Source organism: Lates calcarifer, linkage group LG23 (assembly GCF_001640805.2).
Source record: "Lates calcarifer isolate ASB-BC8 linkage group LG23, TLL_Latcal_v3, whole genome shotgun sequence".
NCBI classification, from domain to species: Eukaryota; Metazoa; Chordata; class Actinopteri; family Centropomidae; genus Lates; species Lates calcarifer.
Window position 1 is genome coordinate 7170447 of NC_066855.1, and position 17631 is coordinate 7188077.

The 17631-nt window shown below is 44.0% G+C and overlaps 2 protein-coding genes across 3 annotated transcripts in view; both read left to right on the forward strand.

Moving 5' to 3' along the window:
- Nucleotides 1-8748, forward strand: part of LOC108875546 (SH3 and multiple ankyrin repeat domains protein 1-like) — a 38062-nt gene extending 29314 nt beyond the window's left edge. The window contains 9 exon segments of the mRNA XM_051066165.1: nucleotides 72-152; nucleotides 637-645; nucleotides 843-869; nucleotides 964-1020; nucleotides 1191-1300; nucleotides 1882-2008; nucleotides 2096-5321; nucleotides 5432-6328; nucleotides 6610-8748. Coding sequence (XP_050922122.1) covers nucleotides 72-152; nucleotides 637-645; nucleotides 843-869; nucleotides 964-1020; nucleotides 1191-1300; nucleotides 1882-2008; nucleotides 2096-5321; nucleotides 5432-6328; nucleotides 6610-6661 — 4586 coding nt within the window. The 3' untranslated portion in view covers nucleotides 6662-8748.
- Nucleotides 8749-10832: 2084 nt separating this feature from the next.
- On the forward strand, nucleotides 10833-17553 carry LOC108875523 (protein kinase C and casein kinase substrate in neurons protein 2). Of its 2 annotated transcripts, none has more exons than XM_018664525.2 (10): nucleotides 10833-11054; nucleotides 12554-12648; nucleotides 12798-12954; nucleotides 13205-13440; nucleotides 14498-14653; nucleotides 15074-15249; nucleotides 15333-15453; nucleotides 15686-15753; nucleotides 15880-15959; nucleotides 16909-17553. In XM_018664525.2, exons 2-10 carry the CDS (start codon nucleotides 12592-12594, stop codon nucleotides 17019-17021), a joined length of 1164 nt encoding a protein of 387 aa, XP_018520041.1. In that variant the 5' UTR covers nucleotides 10833-11054; nucleotides 12554-12591; the 3' UTR covers nucleotides 17022-17553. The 2 variants fall into 2 exon arrangements, with proteins under 2 accessions (XP_018520041.1, XP_018520045.1); XM_018664529.2 differs by lacking the exon at nucleotides 10833-11054 and adding an exon at nucleotides 11216-11401.
- Nucleotides 17554-17631: the final 78 nt, after the last annotated feature.

Here is a 17631-nt window from a genome sequence, read left to right on the forward strand (position 1 = left end):
TCTTTGGTGACTGCATGTGTATACAAGAATACTAAACATTAAGTCTGCATTTGGCTGGCTTCCCTTGGCAGCCCCGCAGCAGACTAAAAGACTGACTCCTCCTGCCATTGCCCTGCGCTCCAAGTCAATGACATCAGAGCTGGAAGACATGGGTAAGATGATAGAGGGGACTTAAGACTGAAAGCAGAGAATAAAGAGGAAGGGAGGCCTGGAAAAAACATGTAAAAAATGAATTTAATTTATGTCCCCCAGGTTTTTTTGGGGTGGGGTCATACTAAAAAAGCTTCTTTTTTGGCGGGGAGTTGGTTAGCAGTTTCTCCGTAGGATGATGGTACAGTACTATGGCACTATTAGGGGAACACAGCATTAAATATTTACTGAGTTGATGCAGAAAGCCAAGAAAATGATCTAGTATGGGTGCAGTTTAATTTTTTTCATGAGCAGTAGTTTGATGGGGAGGTAGTCTTTGATTCATTTGCTTTTGATATTACCTATGAGGAAGAAAGGTGATGATTCAACAATGAAGTTAAGAGATATAAAAGCAATTGTATGTTGTGAGATGCCACTTGTCTGACACCAACAGTCACAAACTGCTCTTTGTCTTTTTCCCTTCTGAACCAAATTTGCTGCAAACAGTGGACAAAGGTGGGAGAATCATGGATTTATGTGCTGTCATTATCATTTCTGTCCCCATCACCATCCCTCTCATCACATCAGCGTTCACACCATCACATGTGTCTGAGTATGTACTGTTTTTCATCCTTTCATCTGCTTTATACACATGACTACACAGCAGTTCTAGTCACACCTAATTTCTGTTTCCCGAATTATGTATGCTACAGCTGCCTCTCCATGGAAAAAGAAAGCAGGTGAATATCAGCCTTTATCATTACCCCCATCAGCCCCTGAGCTTTAATTAAAAGACAGCCTGTTTGATGCTCTTTTTTTCTCCTCCTTTTTCAGAGTACGAGTCCTCTCAGGGTCCTGATAAGAAAAGGACAGTCTATCAGATGGCACTAAGTAAGGAATCACTCTCACCACTCTTGTCATACTGTAAGAGGGTGTTTTTAAACCTTGAGGGGATGGGAGGGGTTTGCTGAAATCCTCTTTTTCATGTTTCTCTCTTTATTTTAAGCTCGCTCTGACTACCTCTCCTTTTCTGGCCTGCCCCTGCTCTGTCTTTATTTAAGATAAACTGGATGAAATCTTGGCTGCTGCCCAACACACTATTACATCAGACAACCAGGGCCAGAGAGGTCATGGGGGCAAGAGGGACCGAAGCAAGAGCATTGTTCCCAATGTCTCAAACGAGGTACTGTTGGGAATTGCAAGGAAATGGGTCTAGTTAGGGTCATTACCATAACGTTCTGGCTTCTTTTGCTCAATTTCCATATAATCCACAAAATATGAACAAATTCTGAACCTCTCTCTCAAACCTGCAATACCTGATTCACATAAACAACACAGTTTCTTCACTGCATTAGGATGCAGCACATATTTAGTCAAGGAAGTGACTAATGCTTGCAAAAAAAAGATTCCTATCTATAAATCAGCTTGGTCTTTAGCTTGTTTTTAGCCCTGTGTGTTGTTTTGCCCTCACGGCGCTTTAGAGAAAATGATTGACAATGGACCACCCACATCAAAACATTTGTTTAACTGTGAGTCAGGTTGTGTCCATTCATCTATGCGCTGTTGCCTGATACACTAATGCTGCAACTGACTGATTCTCCTGCATTGCATTTTACTGTATATCAAATCAATATCGGCTTAACAGCCAGCATCAATTCTGTTTAATTATATGTGAGTAAATGTCTTGTCTCCTCTCTTTACTCCCTCCTTCCTTTCAAATTCTCTTTTTAAACTGCGTTTGGACACCTGAAGCAACCCTATGAGCAGCAGTCATCAGTGAACATGGTGCAGCAAGGACCAGGTTTTGGCTACAACCAAGCTCATTTTCAACCAGGACACGGTCCTCAGCATGCAGTCATGATGCGTCAAAAATCTATTGGTAACAGCATTTGTCATGGAAATATTTCTGCCAGCTCAGTATATGAGTGCAGTATATGCTTGTAACTGGTTTTGTCCTTGTGCTCAGGTGTAACCGAGGAGGAGAGGCAGTACCTCCACCCACCAGCTATGAAGCTGGCTCGCAGCCTGTCAGTGCCAGGACCAGAGGAAATCCCCCCACCCCCTAACACATCTGCCCCAGAACCGCCTTTATCTGCAGGCCCTCATCCTGTGAGAGGGCCTGCTATGCCCATACCCCCTGTATCTCAAGCCCACTATCAGCTCCACTCCCAGCCAGGACATCCTACTCAAGCAGGCTGGGACAGGGGAGGCCCTGGTGGGATGAACCAGCAGGTCATGGTGCCCACACTCAGGAGACAATCGGAGGGACTGTGTGTCAGAGAGCCGGAGGCACCCAGGAGAGGTGGTGGCAAGATGGGAGGGTTAAGGAGAGGCTATAGCAGCGCCACGCCACCAACAAGTGCTAAGCCTAAGGCACAACAAGCACCACAACATCACCCACACATGGCAAACCGGGAGCAGGGTGCAGGGGTAGGCAGGGGGGCAGCCAGGAGGGGTGGTCGAGGAGCTCTGATGAAGCAGTCGAAAGTGGAGGATGGGCTACGACAACACAGAGGAAAAGGAGGTGCAGGCAAAGAGAAGAGCTCCATCCCCATCCCCACTATCATCGTCAAAGCACCCTCCACCAGCAGCAGCGGCCGGAGCAGCCAGGGTAGCAGCATGGAAGCTGAGACCTCCCAGGATGTAGAAGATCAAACGTCAGCAGATGCAACCACAGACAGCCCCAACACCAGTCTGCCCTCACCACTCACCTCCTCGCCACCTCAGCCCCCTACGTCTACTTCTTTGCCTTCATCAACTGTTGCCCCTATTGTTTCCTCGCAGCAAAACTTGGACAGCTTGGATTACACTTCAACATTTGGTACAGCCTTTGGGGGAGGAGGAGCGCGCAGGGAAAGAGAACGTTTCCGAGATATGAGGAGAAAGAGTGCCTCTTTCTTCCTCTCATCTGAGGAGGACATTCAAGGAGAGGCAGGAGGAGGAGGAGGAGGAGAGGGAGTAGGAGCACTAGGGGCAAGAATTCAGCCTTTGCAAGGCTCACAAATGGAAGTGCCCACTCCTCGACTACGACCCTCCAAGTCTATAGATGAGGGCATGTTTTCTGGAGACAACTACGTCAACTATTCCAGCAGCATGCCCCCAGCCTTTGGCCTGCCTGAGTATTCTTCTCCCATCCTCGGTCAGGATGGACAACCCAAGTCGGCTCCCTCAATGTACGGCACTCAGCCAGCTACTACCTTCATCCATCCACTTACAGGGAAAGTTCTCGACCCTTCGTCCCCACTTGGCCTGGCCCTGGCTGCAAGAGAAAGGGCCTTAAAGGACGACCGCAGGACACGCAGAGAGGAGCGACACTTTGGTCGGCAGCTGTCCACAGTGGGAGCGTTTCCCACCCCTGTTCAGACCCCTACTCCCTCCTTATTTGCAACCCCTACACAATCGACCTACACTTCCCCAGTGTCCATGCACCTAAACTCCCCCACTGCCACCACCTCGCCTGCATCTCTGAGCCGGCCACAGTCACCAAGGATCTTACGTTTGGGAGGAGGAGGTGGGGAGAGGATGGACAGAGAAAAGGAGGGAGGACCCAGAGAGGGTCTTAGAGTTCGCTTCTCAGAGGACAGAACCAGTCAATATTCAACTCAGTATTACCCACAGAGCCCCAGGGAGAGAGAGAGAGAAAAGGAGGTGTATGACAGCAGACCTGCTCCATCCATACAGCCTCCTCCACCTCCAGCTCAACCTGCCCCTCGCAGACCTTCGTTTCTGCAGATGGAAAGCGCACCCAACACCAGCTACATCCCTCAGTACACTGTCCCCACAGCCCCAGCACAGACACATGACGCTATGGAAGAGGCCAGAGCAGGGGCAGGTGGAAGTCTAGGACTAATGGTTCTTCCTCCACCAGCTCCATCAATAGATGCAGATGATGAGTTTGTCTTTGCAGATCCCTTGCCCCCTCCTTTACAGTTTGCTAATGGTAAGAACGAGAGAATCCAGGAGTTTCCTCAGCGGCATCAACACCCAGGTCAACACTCTGCTGCTGTTGCTCCACCTCCCCCACCACCTCTTCCATCTCCCAAGCCCACAGGCGTTCCCCAATCCTCTTCACAGGGTGGTGACTCTGCTGCCTCCAGCCTTACCTCCTATGACAGCGAGGTGGCAAACCTCACACAGTCAGCACTCTCTCCGTCTTATCCGTCCCCGCAGATATTTCCCCCTTCCTCGACTGCTACCACCACCTCGGCTGCTCTGCCTCCCACGTCACTACATAGACCCCAGCCCATGTCCCACCCTCATCCCTATTACAGCAGCTCTAATGACCCCTCAGTAGGTGGTCACACCCCAGCCCAGGACAGAGGCACAGCTGCCCTCACCACCACCATGACCTATGCTACCACTACTATGACGGCCACTACTGCTGCCACCACCACAACCTCACCTGCGTCCTCTGACTACAGCATGACCATGGCTGGGACTAAGGCCAGCCTCAGCACAGGGAGCAAAGCTGCTGACCATACTCATCACAATACTATTATACCCAAGAGCGGAGACTGGCAAGATGCTGTGGTGGATTCTGGGATCGAAGAGCTGGACAGTCACAGCAGTAGCGACCACCATTTAGAAATGCTGGGACTGAGTGGGCTGCGAGGAGAGAGGGGAGGGGCCGCAGGAGACGGGCGAGGAGTAGATGTAGAGAAAAGCAGTGAGCATCAAGATCCTTGTACGACCTACTCAGGTGGGCAAACATTTGAGGTGCACAGCGCCAAACTGGCAAACCCTGTGTTTCCAAAGATGACTCATTACAAGGAAGGGGGAGGGAGGGGCCAATCTGTAGCACTACGTAGGCAGAACAGCACCAACCCTGCTCCCTTGCAGTTGCAGAGACAAAGCAACCAAGAAGATGCCAGGTTAGATGGATCTCTTGCAGATGAAAGGAAGCATAAGCAGAGTCGATCCAAAATGGAGGACGGCTTTAGCTCGTCCCTGGCCGCCTGCTTAGAGAGACCTATGGAGACTCGGTCAATGGGCTGGGGTGAGATCGAGGAACATGAGCAAGGTGTAGTAGTCCAGAGAGGTGGAATAGTTTTGGAGGGTCGCAGGCTGCACTCACCTCTTTCAGGTGTTAAGGCCAGCATCATCAATGAACTAAGCTCCAAGCTGCAACAGATGAGTAGCATGAAGAGCATGGATGACTGGAGCCACACTCCCAAGTCACCCACCATGCACAGGTCTGTTTGTTGTCCCTGACATTAAAATAACAGTTTACATATCTGCATATTTTAACTGACATTTGTTGTTAAGAATTTAAAGTTCACAGGTTCATTTTTGTGTCTTTCAGGTATTCAGCGGATTTCACTGATGCATTTCACAGCCCCCCCACTGGCCGCTCCACCTCGCCGTTACCCACCTCCTCCCCACAGCACCGGCAGATCATGACACCCAATCTGTCAGCCACTCCCTCAGTCTCCCCTTCCCCTCAAGTACCAATTCAGCGCAACTGGACGCGATCCCCCTCCCCACAGATGCCTTCCTCTCCGGTTCATTCCCACCCACCCCATTCCCCGACCTACTGCCCATACCCAACGTCACCGAAGCATCGGTCTAAGTTCCGCAGGCAGACTTTTGATTTCCAGTGCAGTCCCACCAAGGAGATGCGATCTTCAGTCTCTCGGCGCCGCGCTCCAAGCCCTCTTATCTACAGCACCGAACAACCAAACCCCACCCCACCCAGACCCTCCTCGCTCCCCATACTCCCCAGCACACCGGTCTACAACAACCCTTTTGACTTCCCTGGGCCCCTCACCCCTCCTTCTCCCGGCCTCCCTCTAGGAGACACCTACAAGGCTTCAACACCTCCCTTGTTCTCCCCATCTGGTGTGCCAAGTCCAAACCCCCTTCTTGTCTCACGCTCTCTCTCCCCCACCCATTTTCTCTCTGGAGCCTCCTCCCCAATGCACTTGCCCCCTAGCCCGTCCTGTCTCAACTATCCCCATCTCACCCCTCCTCCACCAGCCAAACCCTTTGCCATCAAGCCCCTGCCCTACTGGACCAAGTACGACGTGGCAGACTGGCTTGCCTATCTAAACCTGGGTGAACACAGAGAGCGTTTTATAGACAATGAGATTGATGGATCGCATCTGCCTTCACTCACCAAGGACGACTTCTTGGACCTGGGAGTGACACGTGTGGGACACCGAATGAACATCGAGAGGGCACTGAAGAAACTCACTGACAGGTGAGGGAGGACTAATAGACTCTGGGACACGTAGAGGCAACGGGGTCGAAAGGTCAAAAAGGAAGGTGAAGGAAAGTCAAAGTGTCTCATTCCTTCCATACAAGTTAGCTGGACCATCCCCTTTCATCATTAGATGTATATAATTTGATAAGTTATCCCATCTTCCCACCCATTTCCCTTTCTCTTTATTAACCTCTTTTATTAACCCCATTTAGTTTGCTCAGTCTTTATTTAAGTTCTACCCATTCTTATTCTTTGATTTGACCTCCTTCTCTCCCCAGGCGGCTCTCCTCTCCTTTGCATGTCACTACTTCTCCCCGAGACACAGACTGAAAGAGTGAAGGGGTGATTCAAAGGTGAGAGAAAGGGAGAGAGACAAATTGACAAAGATGAACGATAACAGAAGATGTGCAAGAGAAGAACAGTGGACATCAACAAGTTGTGTTGAATTAAGACTAAGGGCTGGATATGTGGGGGAAAGTGTTGTCTTACAAATTTGTTCACATGTAGAGAATATTGTTTTGAAATTTGTGGAATGACTTCTGGTCAAGAAAGGGGATGAAGACATCAAGTCATTTGAAAGTGACGCTCTTCGACTGAAAATATACTTTAAAACTTTTGATGGACAGGCATTTAATTAACGCACTGTTTTGTGCTGTAAAAGACAAACTCATATACATACACACTCATATTCTTCACACACACTACAGATGGATTCTCACACCATCTGCTGCTCAGAGAAAACTTCGGTTTGAGTTCAAAGAAAAGTTGAAAAGTTGCTGCTTAAAGGATAAACCCCAATAAAGTGTTACCGACTGTGGCTGAGCCACAATTTCTGGTGAACACAGAAACATTAAGAGCCACATCTTAACATCAGTTTTGTAGCTTTAAGAAGATCAGAGTATCAAATGGCTGTGAGTACTGGAGCCAAAGTCAGAATATGAGAGAAAGGGTTTTGTTTGTAAATGATGATAGAGGACAGTGATAGACAACAATAGTATTCTTTTTATATATTTGCCATTTTCCCCCAAAGGATGCCCCAGTAAGCTTTGTATGTATGTACTTTGCGAGCACTAAATATATCTTATATGTTAAACGGGATTCACTATTAGTAGAGCCATTTGTTTTGTACTAAATGCTGATCGCAATCATTCATTTCAAACTAGTCAGGGTATTTAAACCTGTTGAATTGAAGTTGTGAATAACAAGAACATACAGATATTGAAATATTGTTATTTTCCTGATTATTCTATAGAAAGGAGAGAAAATATAGAAGAGGAACTGAAAAGGGTTTGTATGTCAACTCAAACTGCAAATCACTCTTGGACTTTATTGGTGTTTATGGTCATAGCACAGGTCAAGGGATGGATCTATCCTCTTTGATGCCATAATGTTGACCGCTCTCTCTCACACAGCAGGTGCAGTGATCAAAAAGGGCTTTTTACTGCTTCTCTGTCTGCCTGACTTCCTCAACCCTCAGCCTCTGTGAGTCTGTGTGTCTGATGTTGTGCGTGTGTGTTTGTCAGCCTGCATTGGTGGCTAAATGCTTTCCCTGACCTACACCGTTCTCTTTCTAATGCCTTTTCCAAAACATATTTATAACGGTCAGAAAACGTTGTTTTTTTTCTCACCAGTTGACAATCCCAATGTTTCTCTGTTCCACACATAAACCCTCAAAAAGAAATACTCTGACCCACTTTTCAGAAAGGTTTTTTTCAGAGTGAAAATTTAAAGTAAATACTGTATAGGTTACATAGAGGTGAACATGAACGCCCTGGATTTTTTTTAACATGCCAGTTTAGCCATTCCCTGCAGTGAATTCAACTGTTAGGCAAAAACACATCATTTATAGATCTATATGTAATGACGATGATGACAATGATAATATAAAAATATAGTATAATAAAGATAATAATATTAAGTATGTAAACATTTTTAAGAATCTCTGTCTTCCAAATAGTGTGGACAAATTCTTTGAAGCTTTGTTCGGTTTTTATTTCATTTGGGGTTTTCTGTAAATGCTTTCTATACTGCTCGCCCTGTGGTGACCCCAGTGAAGCTGACACGTTAGTTAATGTATATTCTCTCTGTGTGAGTTTAAAATTATGACTCTGTATTCTCATGCTGAGTTGCCTCAATGCTATTTCATGATGGATGCTATTTCTGAGACGTGAAAGGACTGAGCAGTAGTGTAGAAAGCATTACATACTATGATTTAAAAGAGTATTTTAGGTCTAGTGAAATGCATAATGAATATGACTATATACAGTATGAGAATAAGTATGCAGAGATAAAAGGTATATATATAAATATATATATATATAAAATATATATAAAGTTTTGTTTTAAATAAAAAACAGTATATACAATATGATAGAGGTACAACTAAGGTGTTGAAATAAATGCTAAAATAAACTCTGGCCCTGCCGTGATTCTCATTTCTCCTTGGATTGCCTCTTCTGACAGATTCACATAATGATCCAATTTAAAGTGCTGTGTTTGAATTGAGTCATTTGGCAGCAGCTCGTATCAGCCCCGCGGTGGTTCGACACAACATTGTTTTCAGGTCCAGGATTATTTTCCCATCAGGCTCGGTGAGCTAAAGGCACAAAAGAGTGGAGCTCATGGGGAGGGAGAAGATGAGATGGCTTAATTCGAAGCAAGCAATGGCTGCATTCATGCAGCAAACCGAGAGACGCCTGTAAGGCACGGAGAACAATGAAAAACAACTTGGAACAAGATGAGTGTCAGATTGTTTGCTAGCATGGTGGGCAGTTTAAGGTTTATGGTCGAAAACTGTAAATACTGTTATTATTTATTTCAAGTTTGTGCCAGTTGTCCAGGTTGCCCCTTCCTTTTTTTCTCTAGTGGGGTCTGCTCATAGTTAGTAGAATTAAAGATATCAGGGCTTGTTTATCTCCTCTCACAGTATGACAAAAACCTCCACACAGGAAAAGACTTCTCATCACACGTAGTTTTAATTAGGTTTTGTCAAAGTCTCTTTATTTCAGTTTTACATCATGTGATCTTCAGTCACCCCATGCCCACGCAGTCATTACCCTTCATGCTGACTATTTCTTTGGTAGAAACTACAGATGCGTAACAAATTAAAGAACACATCAGGTGTCTGACTCAGGTGTTGGGTTCCCATGTGCCACCAAAACATCTTCAGTGCACCTTGGCATAGACTCTACAAGTCTCTGGACCTCTACTGAAGTATGAACCCCATTATTCCTAAAGATATTCCCTCAATTAGTTTAAAGAGTCTAAATACATTACTCCACAGTCTCCCATAGGTGTTAATTTGGGATGAGATCTATTCCCATACCATCATCTATCATTTATTCAGTCGTTTAATGATGTTTCTCCTTTACCTTTTCTGTCTGTATTTTGAAAGGTGGCTGTTTACTGAGAGGTCTGTGGAATATGCACAGTAAACGGGGGCTAGTGATTCTGGAAACAAACATTACTCTTGAAATTTTAAAATGTTATTTTCCAATGCTGTGAACACCACGAGCAAAATTCCAGATCTCAGAGACAGATATCTCCAAACCTGGCCACATACATCAGACACTATCTGCATGACTAGAGACCCATACTGAGACGATACATGTTTTTATAATTTGGGTGAACCGACACTTTCATGTCACCTGGCACCTACTGCAAGAAATGTAAATCTCTGACACTCTGATGGTTCCTCACAGCATTTTCACTGTGCTCTTGATGTAAAAAGACAATAGATGCAAGAGTCTTTTAAAAAAAAGTTAATACGAATGATAAAGTTATACTTCTAAGTTTCACATATGGCATAATTTGGTGTTTTCAAAATTGTGGTGGTTGCCTATCAGGTGTGAAGGCAACTTATTCCAGTTTCTGGCATAATTGAATTTACAGGAACACATTCCAAAGTTGATATTAAACCTCAGCCTCTGCAAGTGAGAAACAATATATATTTCTTATCTCGTGGGCTGTGTGAAAACAGTCTTTGAGATCCTCAGGCTCTGGATAAGCTGTTAAAGTTAGAGGGTTTTTGAAAAGTTTAATTATATACAGCATTTATCGCTCAAAGCTTCAGAAATCTAAGCCAGATGCACACAGCAGTAAACAAAGTGTAACTCTGGATGACACCGGTGCTCTCCTTTGACTCCTGGTTAGTATCCAGAAGAGCACAGACCAGAATAAGTAAACAGAGTGTGGGTTAACATGCTGCATATTGTACTGTCATTGACTGGGACTCTCTTTCTAGGCCTGACCAGAGAGAGAATGGTGGGTCACAAAGGAACACGGGGCTAATGTGGCAGTTCATGGGATAACCCCCCACCCCCACCCCTGCCACAAGTCCTGGTGTCACACACTCTCACTAATAAGCTCACATGACTGTGTGCAACACTGACACAATTCTGTGACCAGCGAACGGTCAAAATGAAGGTTCGGCATCTCATTATCACCATATTGAGAGAGACAGAGGGAGGGACGGGCAGGGAGAGAGAAGGAGGGGGATTCCTCCAGCTGTTTTTCTAATAGCAGAGTGAAGAGAAAGTGAGAGGGTGATAGTCAAAGAGGGGCAGGAGACCCAAACACGCTGATAGGAGGAAACATAAGTGAGTTAAAGAAGCAAAGGATGGGGTTAAGGTAAGGAAGCAGAAGACAGAGAGGAAGAAGAGTTCATCCCTGGAATGACTGTGAACTAGAATATCACAGCTGACGGGGGAGTAGGGCAAGAAAGGTAAGTTTCTCCCTCCTTCTTTGTTTGCCCTGAAGCCAATTAGCGGTGTGGTGATTACCATGCAAATGCTCTGATTTATTTATTTATTTCCTTGCTGCTTACTTGCAATGTCACAGGTGTCTCACGCCCACTTTCAGATCAACAACGTGTGTGTGTGTGTAACTTTAAGTGCCAAGGGAAAATTGGGTCAGTGAGAGAGGAGAGAGGGAGAGAAGCATGTGTTAGAAGAGGAGAGGCACACTGGGAGAGGGGGAGACGGCCAGAGAAATAGAGAGGAATCCTCAGTAGCCCTTGAACTACAGTAACAAGTGGTCACTTGAGTAATCACTGGTGATTCAGAGAGAAATGTAAGTGCTGGTTGCTCACAGGCATGACTGCTCTGCTGCCACTTTTTGCTCCTTTTTTGGCTTGAGGATAGAGTTTGGTTGTTTTTTTTTAGCATTAAAATACTTTGGTATGAATGCGTCTGTGTGGTAAAATGAGAGGGTGAGCTGTTGAGTCCTGTCTCAAGCCTCTGCATGGCCAAGAATCAGGAATAAGTTAAAAAGTGACTCTAAGTGAAGCCTTCAGGGACTTTCCATTTGCAGGAGAAAAACAAATGATGAAAAGACATGATAATGTATGAAGACCAGCTAGTTGTGGAAAAGAAGGTCCTAGATGAGTCTGACTCTCCGTCATGCTCAGTCTTGTGATGAGGTGTGGTTAGTCACTTTCATATTACTCAGCCAGCAATGTGTCAGACAGAAATAGGCCTGAATGTGACCGCGGCCTTTGCATGTTTGTGCATGCATCTCCCTGCTTTTGTTCAATCTGCATTCTTCCTCCAACGTATCTGCCACATGTGCTTTACTTCACATGCTGTGCAAAAATGTCTGCTATCCAGACAATTTATTCCTTTCAAATCCTACACTCCCGTGTTTGTTTGCCAGATAAGAAACATGCCCCCTTTGCACTCTTGTGGTCATGATCTCTAAATCGAGTCAGAGTGGGAGACAGTTGTTTCTAAAAGGCCTTGTATTAGTCAGAGCAAAGGGAAAGATGACCTTTCTATGCTGTTTATTTTGGGAAGGCAACAGGAAGAATGCCGGAGCAGCTGTTCTATTCCTGCTGGCAGATCCCACCCCTGTGAATTCCAGTCTGCCACTGCAACGGCACTCCCCTTACTCACGCAGGGGGGGTTGGATGTATCTGAACACTGTACAGTGTAAATAACACCTCATCAGGATCATCTAAGTTGTTATGGCAATAAGCACAGCAACACACACAGACACACTACAAGCCTTCAGCCCCCAATTATTTCCCATCAGAAATGCCTGGTGTACAAGTGGAACAGTTGCTGTTTATGAGGAAGTCAGCCTGCTGTATCTGCTCATTGCACCGTGTAGACATCCAACCTGTTGCATGTTAATCTAAGTCACCTGCCTGCCAATAAAAACTGTCTCTCCATGCTTGTTATGCATCTTAACCAGTCTGGCAACTTTCTTGTATCACACAAACAGCTATCTTTTAGCTTTCGGCGACAGACACGTTCCCAGAAATGGCTAGCCTCCCCAGAGAGCCGCCCGAGGATGCCAAGAAACAGAGCTTCTGGATGGTGAGGATTATATCTATGATCAAATCTAAGAAAACGACAATCTTAGGAACAGCTTGTTAATCTGAAATACTACTCATGTGCTTGCAAATGGACTGTTATTCTTACATGTCATCACCATCTTTTTCCTCCTTCTCCGCCTATCCTCCCAGCCGGGGAACTATGTACGCACAGTGCACCGAACTGAACAGTCCCACCAGGCCTGCAATGACATTGTGGCCTGCTTCATGGAGAGAGCGAAGGTAGAAAAACAGTACGCCCAGCAGCTCAGCCAGTGGAGCAGCAAGTGGAAGTCTATAGTGGATTCTCGTAAGTATGGGAAGCTGTGTGATGGCTGTACAGCCATGGTGGCCTAAAAGCAGAGAACAGGCCTTTTTGATCATCTCAGCTCTCATCAAGTTAAAATTACCTCTTGAGTCTTGTTAAATGAGTGCATCTGTGCTTGTTTGAACATTTCCAGTGGACAAATGGAGGTCATTATTTCTTTATTGTTTCCATGACTCACCTCCGTGCTCTGTGTTATTTCATTCCTCCGTCTGTCTTTTTTCCACCTCCCCAGGGCCACTTTATGGTTCCCTCATGAGGGCGTGGCAGTGTTTCTTCACCTCCACCGAGCGTTTGTCTGCCCTCCACTCCTCCATCTCCCAGTCACTCATCGCTGAGGAAGGGGAGCGGGTGAAGACCTGGCAGAAGGAGACCTTTCCGAAGAAACTCTTTTGTGGGTTCAAAGAGAGCCATGACAACAACACAAGTTTTTCACGAGCCCAGAAACCCTGGTCCAAAAAGCTGATAAAGGTCCACAACATATATCATCTACATGTATCTGTGTGTGTGTGTGTGTGTGTGTGTGTGTGCTTGTAATGGTTGTTATAAGTAGCAATGGTAGTTTGATGCAAAATCTTTGCTTTTGTCTGCAGCTTTCAACTGCATGTTATGGTCTTCCACAGAATTTGAAACTCTGCTCCTTTTTCTGTCAAACTGCTATTTCAAAGTAATTCATTACTATCTTGGGAAATAATGCATTTGCTTTCTTGCCAAGAGTTAGATGAGGAAACTGATACCACTCTGATGCCTGTACAGTAAATATGAAGCTACAGGCAGCAGCAGGTTAGCTTAGCTTAGCAGGAGGACTGACAACAGGGAAGTTAACCTGGCTCTGTGCAAAGATAACAAAATGAGACTACCAGTAACTCTTAAACTTACTAATTGACATGTTAACCCGTGCAAAAAAATCAAAGTGTAGAGATGACTCACTGTGGTTTTGCAAGGCATAATGTGTCAGACTATTTCCTGGAGTCAAGAAATAGAAAGCTAAGATAATCTAAACCAGCTGTTTGCTGTATCTTCACATGAGAGTGGTAAGAACTTCTCATGTAACTTTCAGCAAGAAAGCAAATAGGTATATTTTCCAAAATGTCAGTCTCTGAAGCTATACATATATATATATTTCTATGTATAACGTGATTGAAAATTAATGTAAAATTAGCTAAAATAATCTAAACTATCCACATAAAATGTTGTAATTGCAATAAATCAGTGCAAATTAAATTAAACAAAGCGATATATAAAATACAATACTACATGAAATAATATGTGTACAAATCACATGTTGTGGTGTTATGGGGAGTTATGTGTTAGGCTGCAATCACTGTGTATTAAACAAGAAAGTTGAATTTAGAGGAGCTGGTAGGTGTGTTTTTCACCTTTAACTGTAGCATCATATTTACTGGCATGAGAGTGATATCAATTTTCTCACCTGACCCTGGATAAGAAAATGATAAAGCATGTTTTCAAAAATGTCAGACCTTCATCCCAAGTAAATAATATGAATGTGTGAATGTGTATTCAACAGCTGGAGAAGGCCCGAGTTGCATACCATAAATCATGCCAGAGGGAGCAGACAGCCCTCGACAAAGAGAAACAAGCAAATGAAAACTCTGAGATGAGTCCAGAAAAAAAGCAGAAGATCACAGAGGCGAGAGAAAAAGCCACAGAGGAGAAAGAAAAGGTGAGGAGAGATATTAACACAATGCACCATTTCACTCTAACTCAGTCATGCATGTTGAATAAGGGATTTATTCATGGCGCATTTAAATTCATAAGTCCTGATTCACAACATGCCACAGAGTTAAATGTGTTGCATTCCAAAGTTTGGCTAGCCTGCTGCACATAGAGATATTTATTCAGTAGATCAACTCTAAACACGAGGCCCAGCCTTAAATTTCTGTTCCAAGCATTTTCCTTGTATGGAGATGTGTTATTGTTACTCTGCTCACTGTTTATGGAGCCCAGCATGGGAACAGTGGAGAGCAACTCGATGATTTATACATTTTAGATCCCCCCTCCATTAAAAAAACAGTAGATTTTCTTCTTGAGGGAGCATATGGCAACCTCTCATCATAAAACTGTTCCTCTGAGTTGCCTGCAGACCAGAGAGCGCTATGAGAAAGTGCTGGAGGATGTGACGTCCTACACGCCTCGCTACATGGAGGAGATGGAAGCCATTTTTGAACAGTCGCAGGAGGAGGAGAGGAAGAGAATCAGCTTTCTGAAGCAGGCTTTCCTCTCCATCCACAGACATCTGGACATCACCAACAATGAGAGGTGAGCAGTCGTCGGAGGACTGGGTATTTATGAGGGGCAAATGTCTTTGCATCATGACAAATGTAGCTCTGTGTCTCTGTCAGTGTGAAGGCAGTGTACAGCGAGCTCCACCACACACTGATGTCCATCAATGACCAGGATGATCTCAAATGGTGGAAGAACAGCCACGGTCCTGGCATGCCCACAGACTGGCCAAAGATTGAGGTATGTTACAAAGTTATACCCCAAAACATTAAAGACAAAACCACATGCGCTGTCAGGAAAACCAAATTAAAATGGGAATTATGCATATATATGACTTTTTAGAGTGGTTATTTCTTGCATTAGAAACACCAAATCTTAATGTATTTCCACTTTACAGATGAAATGTTTTCATCATATAGTAACATTTACAGAGTTGTGTGAAGATTTGAAACCAAACTCTTATCTTTTTCAGGAATGGGTCCCACCAGTTAAAAAGCTAAAGAGAAAGAAAAGAGATCAGAAAAGAAAAGAGGGCCGGCCGTAAGTATCCATTGTAGAGCTTTTCACTTATGGCAACTAATTCATTTTTTGTTCTTTTTTTAATCCACAGATGAACACAGATTCTTAGTTTTTCACTATTTAAACCTCCCTGTCTCCTCCTGTTAGTGTGATGATTGGGGGTGTGAAGGTGCGAGCTCTGTACGACTATGTGGGCGAGGAGGGTGATGAGCTGTCCTTTAAAGCAGGTGACACATGAAGTGTGGCGTTCACAACACTCAAATACATTGTTACGCAGTCATGTGACTCTCAGTGGCTAAATTACAGCCACTGTATTAATCAGAGTGAAAACAAAAATGCATCCCATCCCTCTGAAACATACTGTGAGTGTGCTGTGTGGAGTTCACTGATGTTATGTAAATTACATTATTTCTGGGATGGGAAAATTACATGAGTGGCGCTTTACAGGATGAAAGCAACTCTTAGGCACATGTTTTATGAGTAAATAGATGTTTTATTTACACAGTTGGCATTTTTATTTTACCATATACATTACATAAAACATAATTACAATCTTCATCATCTGTGAAATACAGACAGCATACCTCTACAGCAATAAACATAAGGGATGTGGCTTTGATATCATTTACATCCTGCAAAGACAAAAAGCTATGATCATGTTGCATCAGGAGAGATATTTTGCAAATTGAAGTGCCTTTATCTCTTTCGTTGTTTATGAAGTGTTGAAAGAGTTGCCATTTTATCAGTTTTTTTGGAGGAATGAAACCCATATTTGAACAAGCTTATGTGAGCTAATCCACCACAATCAATCAAGGAAACACTCCCTTTAAAGGAAAACTAATAAACAAATACTTTCCAAGCAGCAAAGTATCTAGATCCTTATGCAAAAATGACAAAGTTGAAAGTTTGTTTAGACCCTACATCTAGTGGCCTTAAAAGGAAGTACATCTAAGGCATTCGTTTATTGGTTTTAACAGGCTTACATCTACACAGAGCTATACTATCTACTCGACTCACACAGGTTATTTTAGTGCTGAAGTGTCAGATAAGTGGTTAAAAGAGTGTATTAAAAATGACTACTGATTATTGAAACAGGCTTGTTCTAATGCAAACATGTTGAATCACAGAGGCATGATGTGTTTTCTCATTTTAACACTTTATTCCTTTCGATCTCAGGTGAAGTGTTCCTGAAGGTTGAAGAGGAGGATGACCAGGGCTGGTGTCGAGGAGTACTGAGCGGGGGGAAGGAAGGTTTTTACCCGGCCAATTATGTTGAAGTTGTTGAGTAATGCCACGCTGTCCAAAATTTTATGTCCTAAAATTAATTCTCACAAAGAGTTGGTTTTTAAGTAACAATTATTATCATTTAACGTCTAAGATGTCTCTGATTCTGAGTTAATGTCAAATATAAACTGTTCCCAGCTATTTTTGAAATGTAAAGTTTTAAGGCCTTAATATTCTAACCTACTTGGTTTGAGTACTTCTGCAATATGAATTAACTTATCAAAGACTAGAATGTACTGTTTGTGCAAGAGTTGTACGTGTATATGTGTGAGTGTGTATATGTTTGCATGCATGTGTGCATGTTCAGATCAAACAAAAGCGAAAAAGAGAGGATATTTATTTAAAGCCACCATGTCATTAGGTCACTGTAATGAAGATAACTGATAATGATACACGAGGTTTACCCAGGCACAGGTTTACAATGTGTGCACACAAGGTTAATGTTTACTTAATATGCGTTATGTAGAAGCACACAGAAGTTACTTTGACTGAGAGAAATGGATTTTCACAATAAAAGCACATTTGTTTTGCCTCTAATCTGTCCTGTTGACACAGGGTGGGGGGGGTTGTTTTGTTTTGGTTTTTTTTGACATTCATGGTCCTAAGGCAATGACA

Excerpts from the sequence above, each read along its gene's own strand:
- LOC108875523 (XM_018664525.2), top strand. The coding sequence starts at position 12,592 with ATGGCTAGCCTCCCCAGAGAGCCGCCCGAGGATGCCAAGAAACAGAGC. Across the intron at positions 12,649-12,797 it reads AGAAACAGAGCTTCTGGATG|CCGGGGAACTATGTACGCAC; the intron begins GTGAGGATTATA and ends CTATCCTCCCAG. Across the intron at positions 12,955-13,204 it reads GAAGTCTATAGTGGATTCTC|GGCCACTTTATGGTTCCCTC; the intron begins GTAAGTATGGGA and ends CCACCTCCCCAG.